This window comes from Pleurodeles waltl, chromosome 11 (genome assembly GCF_031143425.1).
Source record: "Pleurodeles waltl isolate 20211129_DDA chromosome 11, aPleWal1.hap1.20221129, whole genome shotgun sequence".
NCBI classification, from domain to species: domain Eukaryota; kingdom Metazoa; phylum Chordata; class Amphibia; order Caudata; family Salamandridae; genus Pleurodeles; species Pleurodeles waltl.
In genome coordinates this window covers 29456829-29477868 of record NC_090450.1, presented here as the reverse complement: position 1 = coordinate 29477868, position 21040 = coordinate 29456829, and the positions used below count along the sequence as shown (strand labels likewise).

Genomic DNA, 21040 nt, shown 5'->3' with positions numbered 1-21040 from the left:
TAGAACCCGCCGTAGCGGGCTCTACAGGCTATTAAAGGCCCGCTCCCCGCGTTAAATGCCCGAGCCGAAGGCGAGGGCATTTAACAAGGGAGAGGGACTTTAATAGCCGGTAGAGCCCGCTACGGCGGGTTCTAAGGCTATTAGAACATTATGCCACTCAGGGCAGAATGTTCTATTAAAAAAAAAAAATTCACGGAGCCCGAGGGGATTAAAATCCCCTCGGGCTCTGTGAGGCTTTGTTCACAGCTGCTGCTGTGAACAAAGCGAACACTGGAATGTTGGCGCTGCGGGCTTTTACCGGCCAGTAAAAGCCCGCAGCACTCCATTGTCTTCAATGGAGCTGCCAACATTCCAATGTTCTAATTGTTATTAGTGTACATCTGAGAAATCCTCCATTACAGAGTAAAAGTCAGTGCATTAAAGGTGCCCCTCTAGGCACTCAAACAATTTGATGTACATATAACTACATCTGTAAGTGATATGGTGACGCTTTGGTCATAATGAAACTCTGAGAATACTAAGATTTAACCAAACTGGTTATACACAGGGCAGCTCAAGTTATGGGGAAATGGAAGAGTATAATATGCAGTAAGGTCGAGCATCAAATTCCTAATTATACATTATAATGTGCACATTCTGGGCAGAATTATTTTGCAATTTTTAATTTTGACATACACTCACTCTGTGGGAATGTTACAACTCATTAGTACCAATTGTATACCCCAATAGAAGCAACCACCTGAAAGGGGAACAGTTGACCTTTGAAAATAGTCTGCCGCTACTGGGCACCATGCATTGCAATCTTTGTCATATGTTTTCATGGGTTTAGGCTAGAAAGACGTTTAAAAGCTGCAAATAATGCAGTAGATGGTGGACAAGGTGGAAAGTGCAGTAAATCCAATTTTTTGCGGAAAAGGGTCTGTCACTACTAGACACCATGCATGACATTCTTTTTTGTATCCTTTGAACATTTGAGCTAAAAATATTTTTTGTTAAAAGCTGCAAATTATGCAGCAAATGGTGGATTATGTGGCAAGTGTGGTAAATACAAAATTAGGCAGAAAATACCAAAGCTGCAGAATCGTGGCTCTAGACATTTTTCTAGTATGGAAGCATCTCTTCTCACCTGTGCTATGGACTCTGCTTCTTTTCCTGTAACACAGATAAACCATATATTGTTGGTTTCACTCCCAGTCCCTCAATGCTGGTGTGCACAACCATGAGACCGTAATCTCTAGTGTAATGGGCTATGTCATGGCAGATTTCCTTAGAGTCTCTTCAAGAGTAGAATGTTTTACATGCATCTCTTCGTGAGTGTTCCCAGCTCAATTTCAGTTGATTGGTGGAGCTTGGAGCAGTCGCCAAAGGGACTTTGTGTGCTGTTCTTTTTATTTATCAATAGCCCAATACCTTCTTCTGCCTGACTGCATTCATTTTATCTCAACCTAACCAAATTTTGGCTACAAGAATGGAATGAACCTGAAGTGGGAACCCGAAGAGCAGCTCCTACGTGGCACTATATGCAGTATTGAAAATCATTGAACCTTACTTCATTGCTGGTTAAGTGTGAGCCACCCCTTTTTTGTAGCAGCCTTCCCCTACTGTGATTGTTCTGAGGTGTCACACTGCACCAAATCAATGTATATGTAGTGGCTGTTGGATTACCTGGGCCTTCAAACATTGTGTGCGCGCTCCCTTCACATGCTTTTGACAGTGAGAGCCAGATTCTTTTCACATTCCGCAATGAGAGTGCTGAGTTCTGTTGGGGTGTTACAGTGCCTTTTCCTGTGCTGCTGGTTTTAATATTATTTACACTCCCCATTAAGCATTCAGCATGTATGGAAGCATGATGGCATATTTTCCTGCTTTGGCTTCTGTGTCCAGCCCTGACAGACCCATGGAGAGTGACTGTGTTAGCTCACACTATGCCCGCTCTGCTACTTGCTGTGACTAAAGTAAGTGAAAATAACGAAGCAGGCACATCACCGGCTGATTTGGTTGAATTCTTCTTTGGGACTGGCTTAATCTCCTGAGTCTGTTCAAAGCAAAAAAGTAAGCATCCCCCCTAGAGCAACTTTGTTGTAGACAAAGCTAGTGGGTGTTTGATCATGAATATTTCCTTAATTTTTTTTAAACAAAATTCCTTTAGTAACCAAATCCTACACATGGTCTTGATGTTTACCAAGGTAGTATAAAGCATTGTTATGTGATTACCATCAATCTGAACTTGTTTAGAGTATTGTACAGAGTATTGTACAGAGTCAACACTATTAAATAAACCATATCTTATATTAAGGAATCCATAAAGTGAAATTAAAATCTTCCAATCACTTTCTTAGGTGAACCAGACATGCAGAGATTAAAGTGGAAATAAAGGGTAGGACTTTGGACAGGTATTTGATGGTACTAAATTTGATGCTTTAAGGAAAACGGCATGCTAAATAATTGCTTTAGAATAGAGGGTCAAATAATATTTGATAAGTTACCTGTGCTAATTACCCCAGCCCAACTTTTCTGGGATGAGCTTGAGGTAACAGTAAAAAGTTTGTAAATACACTTCAAGAATGATACTAATATGATAGTGAAGAAACGCACATTTTAAACAAACCAGTAAGTTCAAAATAGGTCCATTGATGGATTCTTAGCAGAGCATCCTTGTTTCCACTTTTTCATTCAACAGAACACTGGATAGTTACTTAATGGATTAGATTGTAGTTAACTGTTTTAATAGAAGAACACACAAAAGACCTCTGTGAAGCAGTAATCCCAGTTTGGAAGAGTTATTGGAAATTGCAAGAGGATCTGAAAAATCCATAAGGGCATCCAAAGAACTAAGGATGAGCAAAAAGTAAAAAATGGGAAAGCTGATTTGTCCAAAACTAAGTATCTGGCAAGTTCAAATAATGAAAACTAGAAATTCGAAATCACTGGTGCTAGTGGGGAGGAAACTTGCTCCACATGTGGGTCAAAAATCATTGTCCCGCAGTAGGGAAGACTTGCATAAAGTGCAAAAAGATATATATTTTTTCGTGCATGTTAAAACATGCAGACAATTGTATTTGTTAATGAACAATGTAACACCACAGAAAGGTCAAATGAATTATGTACAGAATGCAGCAAAGTAGTCTTGTGTGTCAGGATGGCCAAGTCCATAGGACAGTTGGACAAGCAAGGAGATCAAGTTTGCAATATAACAATTGGTCATGTGGAAACTGATGTCACTCTAGACTCAGGATATCCTGTCGCTATAGTGACTGACACGTTGTATGAGAAGGAATGGAAACACATAAGAAAGCATTTGGAAGGTTTGAAATTGATTGGGTGGGTTATTTTAAAGAATATGTTAGACATAAGGAAAGAACTATGCACGGCATAGTCTATGTAGCAAGGAGAAGTACATATCACACTAGAGAGACCAAGGTGCAGTTGGTATGGTTTCAAGACATTTGAAAGCTAGCTCAATCTCACTTGTTCACACAATAGTCACACAAACTTTACCTTTGAAGCAACTTTTTGACATCTATACATCATTATTTTGAGACATTCCTGTGATTCATAGGGTGTGGAATGTTCTTTTGAGTTTTAGGAGTCAACTAAAAAGAACATCTGCATAAATTGTGTAGTGTATGGGTGATAGAGCCAGTTGACACCTCCCAATGGATCTCTCCTATTGTTTTGGCAAAGAAGAAAACAGTGATGTGAGGTTTTGTGTGTGGATCTGAGGTCCCTAAATAGGAACATCCCTAAATAAGTACATCCTGGTAGACTGTTTCCCCTTAGCGAATATCCAAGTAATCTTAGCTCAGTTGGGTGAACCAGTGAAGTGTTTGCAACCTTAGATCTGAGAGCTGCCTACTACCAGGCTCAGCTCAATGAGGGTTTTTTTCTAACAGTATTCAATACCTCATTTGGATCATATATTCCTTTGCATGTCCCTTGGCCTGGCTTCAGCAGCCTCAGTTTTACAAAAAAATATGGTTTATATCTTATGGGGAATCATTGTGTTGGCCTACCAGGATGACATCCTCATATCTCCTGATAGTCAAAGGAATCCTTTGCAAGTGCTGCACAGTGTTAGATGCTTTACGAGATCATGATATTACACTTTACAAATAAAAGGGATGTATATTTTTGTTAAACAATAAGGAATATTTAGGGTATCGCATTTCAGCTGAAGGAATGAGACCAAAAATATATTTGGAAGAAAACATAATTGATAGCCCAACCTTTAAAAGCAAAGATGATCTAAGATCTTTCCTAGGGCTTTGCAAATATAATTCATAGTTTCTGGATAATTGTGCGTTAAGAACAGCATTTAAAAAAAAAAATAATCATGAAATTGGACCCTGACTGTGCCTGGTGGGACTCCAAGTCCCAGGCACCCCTGTGCTCTCTCTACACCTGGGGACACTCGCGGGCGCTACAAAGTGCACCACGCAACGCCGCTGCCTCTGACCCTGACTGTGCCTGGTGGGACTCCAAGTCACAGGCACCCCTGTGCTCTCCCTACACCTGGGGACACTCGCGGGCGCTACAAAGCGCACCACGCAACACCGCTGCGCGGGACGTGCGCGGGCAAAGGGCGGGCCCGTCCTTCGCCCGTCAGCGACCGACTGAGGCCGGGCCATCCCTCTTTAATTTTTGTTTGGGGCCCTAGTTTTTGGCTTTCGATACCACGCAGTCTACAATGGGTAAGCGGAAGGCAGATGATGTTCCTGCGCCACACTCTGGTGCTAAAAAACACAAGAAGCGAGCTAGCAGGAAAGCAGATGACCCTCCTAAGCCTATTAGGAATCAATTTCAAACTATTGACTCCTTGTTTGAGGGAGTAGAGGCAATATTGAGGAGCCCATCTATCATCGCTCCCCCCATTTCTGCCACTTCGACCCACAGGAAGATTCCGGATCTATTTAACAAAAAACTGCGGACTCCCCATTTGTCTGTGAAAGTGGACCTTCATCCGCCTCCCATATCCAAGGCTGCAATTTTTTCGCCACCAATGAGGCATACTTCGAATGCTGAAGTTGTAGAATGTACCCAATCCAGGGACTCTCTGCATTCAGGCTCCAAGACTGTAATTTTTAGTGATATCCCCTGTTCAAACAGATTTCAACCCCTATCTACTTCTGGTGAGAGCCTAGGTTGCTCTCCACCTTTAATTCCAGCGGAACCTGACACAGAGGAATTGGACGGGCAATCCAACGTAATAGGTCACTTGAACTGGAAATTGTTTCCCAGAAGCTGGATGATTTAAAATCCTTGGTAATGGTTATTTTGAGTAAAATTTCTGGACTATCCGATCAGAAGGTAATCTGGAACTGTAAATTGCCCAGCGCGAATGTCCACATCCCTGAGCTGACCGGGGGGGTCCAACACGCTAGCAACATTAGATACTGGGGATAACTTAACCTCTTATCCCAAATGCCTAAAGTTGGGGGCGAAGTCCACGAGCATGGCTACGAATAAAAAGGGGAGTTGTCTACTCTTTCCCGTTGACAACCCCACTGATACCGGCCGTATGCTTAATCCTGCCTCAAAAAATAATGATCAGCGTCTTCCCTGTATAAATCCCTTGCCCAAGGAAGCCAAGGACGGGAAGGGTGCACAGGTGCCTGTAAGTCCACTCAGAGTCTTACGCCAAGGTCAATTTAAATTGACTCAGGCGACTGATTCAAAGGGGAGATATGATCAGAGTAGTAAGGATGCATACATATGCATGATAGGGGTCCCTAGGTTGTCTGTTGGTCAGAGAGAGTCTCACGAATCTCTCACTAATAAAGTTATTTATTGGATTCGCACATAGAGGAAATGTCTGTCTGTTATCCGTTCTGATATTTGGGAGGTACGCAGACATGTCCAACCAGATTTTGATTATATTTCAATTCTTCTTTTTGATTCCTCCATGGTCGATAATGTTATGGCTTTCAATTCACGGACCAGTTTTCTGAAATCTGGTAGAGATATCGGAATTGGCCTCTGTATGTATTCTCCAGGGGGTGAGATACGAAGGATTGATAGACCATCTAATGTCCGTGTGGGAGGGATCCAGGGTCCACTCTATAGTAATCGACCAGTTTCGACCGAGATCCGTTCCCCCCGGTTATCAGACTTAGACTGACTAAGTGCTGTCTCTCCCCCAGTGTTCCCCATTGCTGTTGCTACGGCCCATAGAGGCAAACGACCAAGGGCTTTGAATTTCACCGCACCCCTGAGAGCTAGGCCCACATTTATGCTTTCTGAACTTCACATTATGTCTTGGAATGTGGCTGGAATAGAGAAAAAGATGGGAGATCCCGGATGGGTCAACCTTATCACTAAGCAGGATTTATGTCTTTTTCAGGAAACCTGGGCGGAAGAGATAATATATGTTGACGGGTTCACAACATATTTTGTCGCAGCTCAACCTGCCTCTGGAGGCTTTGGTAGACCCATGGGTGGGCTTATGATTTTAGTGAATAAAAAAATTGCAATGTGACCATTGTGCATTATCCCTTAACTCGTTAGATCTATTGGGCATTAGACTTATATTTCAGCCTGGTTTTACAGTGATTATGGTCAATGTATACGCGAGGTCTGTCCCCCGTAGCATGGAATCTAGGGTACTTGCTCAGCTAGCTGAGTCTATGGAACTTTTCCATCCATCTAATTATCTGGTGATAGGGGGTGATATAAACTGTTCCTTCGTATTTAAGAACCTTATAGGCAATTTGACAACTGAAGAAGATGAATCTTGGGGTAATTCCCAAACGAAGGACGATACTCCTAGCATTGGTTCTTGTGTTGCCAAGCAGATGACCTCCCTTTGTTTACGTTTTGGACTCAGAGAATGTAATGGTTGCACTAGATCTGATCCAAATCGTGCCCCCACTTTTAAGCGTGGGTGTTCTTCCAGCATTATTGATTATTTTTTGGTCGACATCAGGCTCTGGTCAAACACTCTGGATATGAAGGTGGAACCCTGCTATGATAGCGACCATCACCCCCTATGTCTTACTTTATCCAATAAAGCTTTTGAGAGAACCCAACATCTAGAGATCACTGATGTCCCGATCCCTCGCCTGAACCTTAGGCAAACTTGCGTCAGTTGGCCAAAAGTTACATCTAATCCATTCCTGATCAAACAAATGTATTCTTCCTTTCTACAGCTGTTCTCCGGTTTTGATGAGCAAGAGGTCGATAGTATTCCAATCTTGAAAATCCACATCGAATTGACAAACATCTTACAGAAGTTTTTCTATAAAGAAACCACTTTTAGGTATGCTCTCGATACCATCCGATCTAGAGAATGGTTTAACAAAGATTGTGACCTTGCGAGGCTCAATCTCAAATTGGCCCTTCACAAGCACTCACAGGAGAAGATCAGGGCCGCTAGATTTAGTTACACCAAGGCCCTGGATCTAGAGAAGAAAAATTGGGAATTTGTGATCTGGCAGAAGCTGCTGGAGGCAGTCAAAAATCGAGACGATGGCTCTTTTTGGAGGTTGCTGACCAATAGGTATAGAGAGGGTAATGACACTTGAAATCTCCATATCCAGCCTGAAAGATGGGTGGCCCATTTCTCCGAGATCTATGCTTCATCCATACAGCAGGACTATGAGGCCAATAAAGGCGTTGAATGCAGGCCTCCCATTGAAGGACCTACGGAGGACATTGTTTTTACAATTGCAGAAACCACAGCAGCTATTAGTTCTCTGAAATCCGAAAAGGCTCCTGGTCCTGACAAGATTCCGGGGGACTTGTTTAAGTCAGAACCCGTTATTTGGGCGTGGTATATTAATACATTATCGAATGCCATTGCAGCAGGTGGCCCTATTCCGGATTTGTGGCTCGGGCCGAAATTATCCCAATCTATAAAAAAGGAGATGTGGGACTGCCCATAAATTACCGCCCAATTAGTCTCATTGACAATCTACAAAAGATTTTCTCTAAGCAAGTCCTAGACAGGCTTATGGACTGGGTCCAAGCCAACCAGGTCATATCCCCCCTCCAGGCTGGTTTCCGTTCAAGAATTAGCACTATGGACCAAGTTTTTAGATTCTTCCTGCTACTCTGGAAATACGTTACTTTGGCCAAACAAAACTTGTATGTTGCTTTTGTTGACCTAAAGTCCGCGTTCGATCTCGTTCCAAGAGAGAAATTGTGGGAAGTCCTAAAAAAAATTGGTGTCCCGAAAAAATTTGGTGCACCTAATTCAAAGATTGCACAAGAACACCTATGCTCGAGTAAGATGGGGTAGTCAGGGGGAACTTACTGATCGTATTAATATCAGGCAGGGGGTACTCCAGGGCTGTGTCCTGGCACCCACTCTTTTTTCCTTGTTCATTAATGAGGTGGTGCAAGTTGTAACTGATTGTCCAAATGATGCCCCTTCATTGAACAATTTAAAAGTTTCAATTCTTTTATTTGCAGACGGCTCCCTCTTGATCTCTAATACACCTATGGGACTTCAGGTTCTCCTGGACAGGTTCAGTGTGTTTTGTGCAGACCATGGACTGGAGCTAAATTCCAGTAAAACAAAACTTATGATCTTTGGTCTTGGTTGCACCAAACGATGTAGCATCTTATATAATGAGGTTCCTCTGAGTAAGGTATGCTCCATCGATTATCTAGGGGTGAGAATCAGCAATGACATGAACTGGCAGGCCAAGGCAGGAAAAAGTTTAGCTCTTTTAGCACACAGGTCAGGGGCAATTTTGCGTTTCCAAAAGTCTAATACTGTGAAAGTTGTTTCCCCAGCTATTAAAATGTATCTAGCAAAGGCTCAGAACGCCGCGGTTTATGGCGCAGAGGTTTGGGGTTGCTTCAAAACTAGTAAGTTATCTGTAGGGGAAAATAACTTCGTAAGATCGCTCTTGGCATGTCCTCATAGTACGCCCTTGGTTCCAGTGTTTTTGGACTTAGGGTTCCCCCACATTTCTGATGTAATAGCCCTAAGGCCTCTAACTTTTTGGGTTCGTATCTGGACCACCACTGAATTAGTTATATATAAGGAGTCCTTGCAAGATTTATTGGATAGACCGAACGTACTTTCTATCCCTTGGTTTAAGTATATTTCGGAATGGTTTCACACCCTGGGACTTAGTGACTTTTGGAGCCAGCCAAATAATTTAAGGAGGGTCCACAAGGATCATTTAAAATCTGTTTACTGGTCCCATGTTAGGAAAAAGTATTTGTTATGCACTTCATATGGTAGGTTGACGTCTCAATTTCTCTATTACAAGTGGTTGCCCCACTTTGAACCCTTTTTAAATTTGATTACCGATCAACTAAGCAAAAGTTTGTATGTCCGGTTCAGGTATGGATGCCTCCCCCTGAAGTCCTTTACTAGTTCATGGTGCTCTACTTCGCTAATCGATCAATGCCCAAGTTGTAATGGCTCTGTAGAAACTGTAGTGCACTTCATGTTTATTTGTCCTGCCCATGGCCTTGTCCAGCGGAAATGGCTCCGTCCCGCTTGCAGGAATATGGGGTTGAGAACGTGCAAAGATGCCCCAAGGTTGATGTTGAGAGACTGCTCCACCCTTCCTAACTTGTGCGGTCAGCAAGTTCCTTGCGTCCGCATGGCATATACGTACACATTTTTAAAAAAATCATAGTGATTTGTTATTAATTGAACACTGATCTTAATTTATTCAATTTAATTACTGTTCACATGATAGTTTAAACTCAATGAATTCTCTATCAAATTATCGATGAGGAAGTTAAAGGTAGCTAAAATTTGACGACTCCTCCTCATATATAGGATGGGAGATATACGTGAAGACTTACATCAATTCCTTCTTTTATATTCGCAGATCTCTCATTTTATCCTCATTATTAATTTTAAACTTTATTATATATTTATTATGTATAGATCATGGTTTTACTGCTGTAAGTTATTGCTTTGATGGTTTAATTAGACCGAATAAAGCTTGCGTGACTTGAATCATGAAATTGTGTTAGAAAATCTTCGGAAAAGGAGGAAAATGATACTTTTAAAAACCTGCAAGGATTAATAGTAAATATCCTGCATTACATGCCTATAGGTCGGGCATATTTTCAGTAGTAGTCAAGTCAAGTAGTACTTTATTTGGCTGCCTAAAGCCATAAAAGTGCATATCATAGACACAACAATACATTTCTTACACAGCCATCAAAAGTATAAAACAAATAAAATAACAAATACCATGTTTAATACAATAAAAAGCTAGAATCAATATGACCTATCCTCGTAAAAAATCAATATCTCTTTCTAATTGAAAAGGAGCATTTAATAAAATGAATCATCGCATAACATACCTCAGTACTCCCTAACTGCTGTAGGAAAGCAAAAGCCACCTTATAGGGTCTTATATTAGTTTCTGTAAAATTGGGAGGAGAAAGTGTTTCCTTTGGTGAGTTGCAGGGCTAAAAAAGATGCAGTACCCATTAATGTTCTGAGGTTCTAGTTCCAGTCAAGGCTCGCTGACATCTAAGGGGGGGGCCAGGCGGGTGTGGCACACGAGGGGTGCATTTATAATCAAAATTAATAATATTAAAAGCTTACCTTCAGCCGCTGCGCTGCTCCTCTATCCCTCGTTGTCGCTCCAGGCTGCAGGCACAGGCTCCTAGCCTGCCCTGGGGCCAATCCTGATGCTGCTCAGAGCAGCCTCAGAATTGGCTGGGAGTGCCTAGCCAGGGCACACCCAGGGCAGACTGGGAGCCTGTGGAGGCTCTCTGTAGCCCGCCAACTGTGTTGCCGGGCTGGAAAAAGTCTCCTGAGCATGTGTGTGTTGGCCGGCCCGAAATGGCCAGCCAAACATACAGGCGCACTGAGGGGAGTGCTCTGTGCATTTCCCTCAAGTGCTCGTCACCCCCAATGCCCCGCCGCTTTTCAAGAAAAGGATAATAAACAAAGTTTATTATCCTTTTCTTGAAAAGGCTTTGCAGCTGCTGCTGGTGTGGGAGCGATGCTCCTCCGCCCTAATGGAGGAGCCGCCGCTGTCTAGTTCTCATGTCTCTGGGCAACAGATGATATCATACTAATTAGTTAAATACAGCCAGTCAAGATTAAGCAATTTCGATCGTCAACCAGACACATTCCATGAGAATACTTTAAGACACAGTGAGTGAGCAGTTCTCGTGGTCAGAGCAGGAGGATCATCCACATGCTGAGAGCATGCCCCTGGATGAGTGGGAACAGTCCAGGTGGTGCTATGTTGTTAGTCCCTCTGGTCCAGCCTCATACCTGCCGACACCTGAAGATTGCACTATGGTGTTGCATTAGAATCGCTATGTCCCACAATTGAGCTCTTTTACCGGTGACAATCTGAAAAGGCCACCCAGAGGCCATAAAAATAACTCAGAGGTTGTGCTTTGATGTTCCCATCAATCAATCAATCAGCCCTTATTTAGCACAGCACTTGCACCCCTAGGGGTATCTGGGCGCAGAGGGTGTGATGGCTTAGTCAAAGAGGCAGGTTTTGAGCTTCTTTCAGAAGTCCACCAGGGAGGGTGCTGTTCGAAGATGGAGGGGCAGGTTGTTCCAGGTCTTGGCAGCGATGCAGGAGACGGAGCATCCCCTGCTGCAGCTGCAATGGATTCTGGGGGTGTACGCACAGGCTGATGTGGAGGAGCGCAAGTGTTTTGCGAGTTGATGGGATGGTTGAGATAGGTTGGTCCTTGATTGTGTACAGATTTTTAGGCTTGTGTGAGGATCTTGAACTGACATCTCTTCTGAATGGGGAGCCAGTGGAGGGGTCTGAGGTGGGGGGTGATGTGGGTCCTTTTGGAGAGGCCCAAGATGAGTCCGGCTTCTGCATTCAGTATAGTCTGAAGCCATCTGAGGATGTAGAGAGTGTTGCCGTAGTCGAGGAGGGTGATGATAAAGGCCTGAGTGAAGGGTTTTCTTCAGGTGTAGGTTGGAATCCATCAGAAGAGTCTGCAGAGTGCGCAAAGGGTGTAGAAGCAGATGGAGGTGACTGCATTGACGCCATTTTGAGGTTAGTTTTGTGTCAAGCTGGATGTCAAGGTTGCGCGCATGATCTCTTGGTGTGGGTGTTGGTCCGAGTTCTGCCGGTCACTAGCTGTGGTCCAAGATGGAAGTGTCCTTCCCGAAGATCAGTACTTCTGAGATTAGAGCAATAATCTCTCATCCAGTTGGCTACATTGGCCATGGCATTGCAGAAGTTGGTTCTGGTGATAGAGGGGTCTATGGAGAGTGAGAGGATAAGTTGAGAGTTGTCTGATAATGAGATTATGTTTAGGGTGTGGGATCCGACGATGTCTGCGAGGGGTGTCATGTAGGTGCTGAAGAGTGTGGGGCTGAGGGATGATACTTTGGGTACGCTGCATGTCATGCCTCCCAGGTGAAGGGAGGTAGCCAGATGCTCTGTGTATGAACTGTAAGAAAAGAGGTGGTCCAGTTGAGGACGTTGTGTCATATGTCAATATTGTAGAGTCTGTTGGTGAGGGTGTGGTGGGAGACAGTGTTGAATGCTGCCGAGAGATCAAGGAGGATTATGGGTACAGTCTCTCAACAGACGAGGAGGGTTCTTATGTCGTTCTGGCACTGATCAGGGTGGTCTAGGTGCTGTGGTTGGCATGCACCTGATTAGGAGGTGTCAAGTAGGTGGTTTTGTTCCAGGTATTCTGTAAGCTTTTGGTTGATGGCCTGGTGTGCGTTGGTTGGTCAGGGATGTTGAGGTTGCAAACAGTGGGTTGTGGGTAAATGTTATTGTAGATGGTTGCGATCTTGCTGTGGAATTAGTCAGAGAGGGTGTTGCAGAGTTGGGAGGGGTGAATGGTATTCTCTGTGGCTGCAGGGTTTGAGAATTCTTTAACTATTTTGAGGAGTTCTTTCATGTGGTTGGCTGCTGTTCTGATGCGGGCTGTAATGGCTGGTCTCTTGGCTTCTTTAATGTGCAGGTGGTAGTTCCTGTGGGCTGATTTGTGAGTGGCTCTGTCGGTGGGATTCTTTGAGGTGCGCCATCATTTCTGAAACTGGTAGCAGTAGTGTTTGGTGGTTCTAAGCTGTGGGGTGTACCAGCTGGCTTGTTTTGAGGTTTAGTTGGATTTTGCTGCTTTCATCCGGGCGACTCTGTTGATGCATTCGGTGATTCGATCAGAGAAATTCTGGACAGCAAGGTCAAGGTCTGATGAAGTTTCAGGTTGGGTGGTGCTCCGGCCCTGTGTCCACTGAGTCTCAGTTACCTTGCCCTAGGTATGATGGGAATAGCTGGGGTGCTTAGTGATGTTGGGCTGATTGTTGCTGATGGTGAAGTGGATGATGGTGTGGTCGGTAAAGGTGAGTTCTCCGACGTGTCTGAATTCGATTCTGTCGCCCGAGGTGAAGATAGAATCAAGAGTGTGCCTGGCTTTGTATGTGGGTCCGGTGACCAATTTTTTTCAAATTCTCCAGGAGGAAGGTGGAGTTGGCATCATTGGGGTCATCCATGTGGAAATTGAGGTCGCCGAAGTTGTGGTAGGAGTTGATGGCTAGGGGGTGATGGTGTTGGTGTCACTGACGGCCAGTCGAGGACCAGGGGGTCTGCATAGGAGGATGTCTCTGTGCGTGGTCTTGGTGTTCGTCTGTAGTTGGAAGTTGAATTGTCCCATAAGTGACATGGGGTCATCATTGGTGGCAATGCATCAGATGATTTCTTTAAAGAGGATGGTGATGATCCTGCGGTGTTTGCACATGCAGTCTCTATCATCTTGTAGCCTTCAGGTGTTGCTTTGATGATGTCAGGATTTGAGGAGGGGTTGTGCTAGGTTTTGGTGATGAAGGTAATGTCCGTTTAGAGGGTGGAGATGGTATCTTAGATTTCCGTGGCATTTTTGCAGAGTGGACGGGCATTGAGCAAGATGCAATTGAGATGTCAGGGTTATTTGTGATTTTCTGGGTGGTGGTGGTGCGGGCTCCGGTGTGGGGTCCTGTAACTGAAACAGGTGAAAGGTCCCTTGGTGGATCGCGGAGCGGCAGTGAAGCAGCTGTTGTTCTGGGGTCCATGGCCAGGAGCTCCTTGGTGGTGTAGTGGCGGGTGGTGGGAGGGTCAGGGGTCCCTATCGCTGGGTGCGGTCCAGGCACAGACAGGCACAGACGGGCTTGCCTTTGGCGCTCCTTCTGCACCCACTGCACATAGCTTTGCAGTGGCCTCCGTAAATAGTCCCGAGAGGTGGGAAGGGCTGTCAGGGAAGCGGGAGGGCGGGAGCGGAAAAAGAGGGAGAATCAATGTCAGCGACTCAAAGACAAAATCTAATTACCAATCGGTTGCTATGACAACATAGAAAACAGAGAAATAACATAGTTCAAAGAGGCCAAAAACCAAGACAATAACCAGGCAGAAATACAAGAGCAATGGCAATGCTCAAAACAGCAAAACACTGTAATCCCCCCAGCAGGATCAAACCGGGGCTCAGGGACTTGGGGAACTGCAGCACAGTAGCTTGTCAGAGAGCCAGGTGGGGAATGATAGGCAGCAGGGGAGTGGTGACCTTGACCACAAGGGTCAAGAACTGCTCACAGGGGCTGTGCAGTGGCCTACATAAATAGTCCTGGGATGTGGGAGGTGCCGGAAGGGAGGTGGGAGGGCTGGAGCGGATACGGCAGGAATATCAGGATCAGTGATGCAAAGACAAAATCTAATTACCAAGCATTGCTATGCCAACAGAGACAACAGAGAAATAACATGGTAAAAAGAGGGCAAAAACAGAGACAGTAACCAGGCAGAAGCACAAAAACAACAACAGTGCCCAAAACAGCAAAACATGGTAATTCCCTTAGCAGGACTGAACCTAGGCTCGGGGAACTGTGGTGAGGTACTTTATCTGGGAACCAGGCAGGGAATGATATGCAGCAGGACAGCGGTGACTTTGACCACGAAGGTCAAGAACTGCTCTGCAGTGTCCACCCAGTGCCCTTATCCTCACATCTCAAAAGCAAATAATGGTGGGATAAGTGAATTAATATCCCTAGATAGATAAAGATTGTACAATGCCTACTCCACAACCTCAATCATCAACATCCTACCTTTCCAATGGTATATCCCAGCAGTGAGACGTCTTTTACCACCTGTCTAAAAATGCCCATTCCCTGAATGTTGCAGTAGCGCTGGATCTCGTGAATCACAGCATTGGTATATGGAAGCCTCTTCCTGTCTTCATATTGGATGACCGGGGATTCATCAAGGACAGCATCCAACTCCTTCTGCACTTTTTCTGGGGAGGAATATTTCCACAACATAATTAATTTGACTTGGTTTTCAAGAAAACCATTAACGAAGCCCTTTATATTTTCAATGACAAATGAAACTGTTACTATAAACAAATAACATTTCACATATAACTCTCAGTTGTGGGGCAAAATGCTAGCTAGTTGTCCAGCATACATCCTTTCATACAGTATTACAAAGAAAGGGAGCACACTGCCTACACTCCAGCAACAAAGTCCAACCCCAATGCATCATGGTAAATGCAGTCGAATTCGTAGTCCATTCCGAAAGTAATAAAGTCTTTCACCTCTGTAGGCGCAGCAAGTGCTGTTTATCCCTGTACACGTGTTTCTGGGTTTAGCCCATCATCAGCAGGGAGCAGCATGGTATAGGGGCTTGCTTGAAATGCCGCCAAATGTTTTCTCAGGTTTATGTACCTCTCATGGCGCACAGGTGCCTCCCAAGGCTCGTCAGCCGTGGCTCAAGGGAGCCGTCCAAAGACAAAATTACAAAGAAAGGGAGCACACTGCCTACACTCCAGCAACAAAGTCCAACCCCAATGCATCATGGTAAATGCAGTCGAATTCGTAGTCCATTCCGAAAGTAATAAAGTCTTTCACCTCTGTAGGCGCAGCAAGTGCTGTTTATCCCTGTACACGTGTTTCTGGGTTTAGCCCATCATCAGCAGGGAGCAGCATGGTATAGGGGCTTGCTTGAAATGCCGCCAAATGTTTTCTCAGGTTTATGTACCTCTCATGGCGCACAGGTGCCTCCCAAGGCTCGTCAGCCGTGGCTCAAGGGAGCCGTCCAAAGACAAAATTACAAAGAAAGGGAGCACACTGCCTACACTCCAGCAACAAAGTCCAACCCCAATGCATCATGGTAAATGCAGTCGAATTCGTAGTCCATTCCGAAAGTAATAAAGTCTTTCACCTCTGTAGGCGCAGCAAGTGCTGTTTATCCCTGTACACGTGTTTCTGGGTTTAGCCCATCATCAGCAGGGAGCAGCATGGTATAGGGGCTTGCTTGAAATGCCGCCAAATGTTTTCTCAGGTTTATGTACCTCTCATGGCGCACAGGTGCCTCCCAAGGCTCGTCAGCCGTGGCTCAAGGGAGCCGTCCAAAGACAAAATTACAAAGAAAGGGAGCACACTGCCTACACTCCAGCAACAAAGTCCAACCCCAATGCATCATGGTAAATGCAGTCGAATTCGTAGTCCATTCCGAAAGTAATAAAGTCTTTCACCTCTGTAGGCGCAGCAAGTGCTGTTTATCCCTGTACACGTGTTTCTGGGTTTAGCCCATCATCAGCAGGGAGCAGCATGGTATAGGGGCTTGCTTGAAATGCCGCCAAATGTTTTCTCAGGTTTATGTACCTCTCATGGCGCACAGGTGCCTCCCAAGGCTCGTCAGCCGTGGCTCAAGGGAGCCGTCCAAAGACAAAATTACAAAGAAAGGGAGCACTCTGCCTACACTCCAGCAACAAAGTCCAACCCCAATGCATCATGGTAAATGCAGTCGAATTCGTAGTCCATTCCGAAAGTAATAAAGTCTTTCACCTCTGTAGGCGCAGCAAGTGCTGTTTATCCCTGTACACGTGTTTCTGGGTTTAGCCCATCATCAGCAGGGAGCAGCATGGTATAGGGGCTTGCTTGAAATGCCGCCAAATGTTTTCTCAGGTTTATGTACCTCTCATGGCGCACAGGTGCCTCCCAAGGCTCGTCAGCCGTGGCTCAAGGGAGCCGTCCAAAGACAAAATTACAAAGAAAGGGAGCACACTGCCTACACTCCAGCAACAAAGTCCAACCCCAATGCATCATGGTAAATGCAGTCGAATTCGTAGTCCATTCCGAAAGTAATAAAGTCTTTCACCTCTGTAGGCGCAGCAAGTGCTGTTTATCCCTGTACACGTGTTTCTGGGTTTAGCCCATCATCAGCAGGGAGCAGCATGGTATAGGGGCTTGCTTGAAATGCCGCCAAATGTTTTCTCAGGTTTATGTACCTCTCATGGCGCACAGGTGCCTCCCAAGGCTCGTCAGCCGTGGCTCAAGGGAGCCGTCCAAAGACAAAATTACAAAGAAAGGGAGCACACTGCCTACACTCCAGCAACAAAGTCCAACCCCAATGCATCATGGTAAATGCAGTCGAATTCGTAGTCCATTCGAAAGTAATAAAGTCTTTCACCTCTGTAGGCGCAGCAAGTGCTGTTTATCCCTGTACACGTGTTTCTGGGTTTAGCCCATCATCAGCAGGGAGCAGCATGGTATAGGGGCTTGCTTGAAATGCCGCCAAATGTTTTCTCAGGTTTATGTACCTCTCATGGCGCACAGGTGCCTCCCAAGGCTCGTCAGCCGTGGCTCAAGGGAGCCGTCCAAAGACAAAATTACAAAGAAAGGGAGCACACTGCCTACACTCCAGCAACAAAGTCCAACCCCAATGCATCATGGTAAATGCAGTCGAATTCGTAGTCCATTCCGAAAGTAATAAAGTCTTTCACCTCTGTAGGCGCAGCAAGTGCTGTTTATCCCTGTACACGTGTTTCTGGGTTTAGCCCATCATCAGCAGGGAGCAGCATGGTATAGGGGCTTGCTTGAAATGCCGCCAAATGTTTTCTCAGGTTTATGTACCTCTCATGGCGCACAGGTGCCTCCCAAGGCTCGTCAGCCGTGGCTCAAGGGAGCCGTCCAAAGACAAAATTACAAAGAAAGGGAGCACACTGCCTACACTCCAGCAACAAAGTCCAACCCCAATGCATCATGGTAAATGCAGTCGAATTCGTAGTCCATTCCGAAAGTAATAAAGTCTTTCACCTCTGTAGGCGCAGCAAGTGCTGTTTATCCCTGTACACGTGTTTCTGGGTTTAGCCCATCATCAGCAGGGAGCAGCATGGTATAGGGGCTTGCTTGAAATGCCGCCAAATGTTTTCTCAGGTTTATGTACCTCTCATGGCGCACAGGTGCCTCCCAAGGCTCGTCAGTCGTGGCTCAAGGGAGCCGTCCAAAGACAAAATTACAAAGAAAGGGAGCACACTGCCTACACTCCAGCAACAAAGTCCAACCCCAATGCATCATGGTAAATGCAGTCGAATTCGTAGTCCATTCCGAAAGTAATAAAGTCTTTCACCTCTGTAGGCGCAGCAAGTGCTGTTTATCCCTGTACACGTGTTTCTGGGTTTAGCCCATCATCAGCAGGGAGCAGCATGGTATAGGGGCTTGCTTGAAATGCCGCCAAATGTTTTCTCAGGTTTATGTACCTCTCATGGCGCACAGGTGCCTCCCAAGGCTCGTCAGCCGTGGCTCAAGGGAGCCGTCCAAAGACAAAATTACAAAGAAAGGGAGCACACTGCCTACACTCCAGCAACAAAGTCCAACCCCAATGCATCATGGTAAATGCAGTCGAATTCGTAGTCCATTCCGAAAGTAATAAAGTCTTTCACCTCTGTAGGCGCAGCAAGTGCTGTTTATCCCTGTACACGTGTTTCTGGGTTTAGCCCATCATCAGCAGGGAGCAGCATGGTATAGGGGCTTGCTTGAAATGCCGCCAAATGTTTTCTCAGGTTTATGTACCTCTCATGGCGCACAGGTGCCTCCCAAGGCTCGTCAGCCGTGGCTCAAGGGAGCCGTCCAAAGACAAAATTACAAAGAAAGGGAGCACACTGCCTACACTCCAGCAACAAAGTCCAACCCCAATGCATCATGGTAAATGCAGTCGAATTCGTAGTCCATTCCGAAAGTAATAAAGTCTTTCACCTCTGTAGGCGCAGCAAGTGCTGTTTATCCCTGTACACGTGTTTCTGGGTTTAGCCCATCATCAGCAGGGAGCAGCATGGTATAGGGGCTTGCTTGAAATGCCGCCAAATGTTTTCTCAGGTTTATGTACCTCTCATGGCGCACAGGTGCCTCCCAAGGCTCGTCAGCCGTGGCTCAAGGGAGCCGTCCAAAGACAAAATTACAAAGAAAGGGAGCACACTGCCTACACTCCAGCAACAAAGTCCAACCCCAATGCATCATGGTAAATGCAGTCGAATTCGTAGTCCATTCCGAAAGTAATAAAGTCTTTCACCTCTGTAGGCGCAGCAAGTGCTGTTTATCCCTGTACACGTGTTTCTGGGTTTAGCCCATCATCAGCAGGGAGCAGCATGGTATAGGGGCTTGCTTGAAATGCCGCCAAATGTTTTCTCAGGTTTATGTACCTCTCATGGCGCACAGGTGCCTCCCAAGGCTCGTCAGCCGTGGCTCAAGGGAGCCGTCCAAAGACAAAATTACAAAGAAAGGGAGCACACTGCCTACACTCCAGCAACAAAGTCCAACCCCAATGCATCATGGTAAATGCAGTCGGCTTTTGGCGGCATTTCAAGCATCCCCACAGACTTTGGCTGCTCTCTGCTGATGACGGGCTAAACCTAGAAACACGTGTCCAGAGATACACAGCACTTGCTGCACCTACTTAGGTGAAAGACTTTTGATTACTTTTTCAATACAAAACAAAGTGACTGCATTTACCATGATGCATTGGGGCTAACTTTTTGCTGGAGTGTGAGGCAGTGTGCTCCCTTTTTTCTTTTTGTCCAATGACTGCTCCCTTGAGCTAACGAGCTGACGAGCTCTGGTGAGGCACCTGTGCGCCAGTGAGTGGTACATAAACCTGAGAAGACTTTTGGCGGCATTTCAAGCATCCCCACAGACTTTGGCTGCTCTCTGCTGATGACGGGCTAAACCTAGAAACACGAGTCCAGAGATACACAGCACTTGCTGCACCTACTTAGGTGAAAGACTTTTGATTACTTTTTCAATACAAAACAAAGTGACTGCATTTACCATGATGCATTGGGGCTAACTTTTTGCTGGAGTGTGAGGCAGTGTGCTCCCTTTTTTCTTTTTGTCCAATGACTGCTCCCTTGAGCTAACGAGCTGACGAGCTCTGGTGAGGCACCTGTGCGCCAGTGAGTGGTACATAAACCTGAGAAGACTTTTGGCGGCATTTCAAGCATCCCCACAGACTTTGGCTGCTCTCTGCTGATGACGGGCTAAACCTAGAAACACGTGTCCAGAGATACACAGCACTTGCTGCACCTACTTAGGTGAAAGACTTTTGATTACTTTTTCAATACAAAACAAAGTGACTGCATTTACCATGATGCATTGGGGCTAACTTTTTGCTGGAGTGTGAGGCAGTGTGCTCCCTTTTTTCTTTTTGTCCAATGACTGCTCCCTTGAGCTAACGAGCTGACGAGCTCTGGTGAGGCACCTGTGCGCCAGTGAGTGGTACATAAACCTGAGAAGACTTTTGGCGGCATTTCAAGCATCCCCACAGACTTTGGCTGCTCTCTGCTGATGACGGGCTAAACCTAGAAACACGTGTCCAGAGATACACAGCACTTGCTGCACCTACTTAGGTGAAAGACTTTTGATTACTTTTTCAATACAAAACAAAGTGACTGCATTTACCATGATGCATTGGGGCTAACTTTTTGCTGGAGTGTGAGGCAGTGTGCTCCCTTTTTTCTTTTTGTCCAATGACTGCTCCCTTGAGCTAACGAGCTGACGAGCTCTGGTGAGGCACCTGTGCGCCAGTGAGTGGTACATAAACCTGAGAAGACTTTTGGCGGCATTTCAAGCATCCCCACAGACTTTGGCTGCTCTCTGCTGATGACGGGCTAAACCTAGAAACACGTGTCCAGAGATACACAGCACTTGCTGCACCTACTTAGGTGAAAGACTTTTGATTACTTTTTCAATACAAAACAAAGTGACTGCATTTACCATGATGCATTGGGGCTAACTTTTTGCTGGAGTGTGAGGCAGTGTGCTCCCTTTTTTCTTTTTGTCCAATGACTGCTCCCTTGAGCTAACGAGCTGACGAGCTCTGGT

The 21040-nt window shown here is 45.5% G+C and overlaps 1 protein-coding gene across 1 annotated transcript in view; it reads right to left on the bottom strand.

Annotated features, from left to right (window-relative positions):
* Nucleotides 1–21040, bottom strand: part of LOC138265293 (cytochrome P450 2J5-like) — a 272214-nt gene that overhangs the window by 21980 nt on the left and 229194 nt on the right. Inside the window, exon 7 of the mRNA XM_069212899.1 lies at nucleotides 14990–15177. Within this exon, the coding sequence (XP_069069000.1) occupies nucleotides 14990–15177 (188 nt within the window). The remainder of the gene's footprint in view (nucleotides 1–14989; nucleotides 15178–21040) is intronic.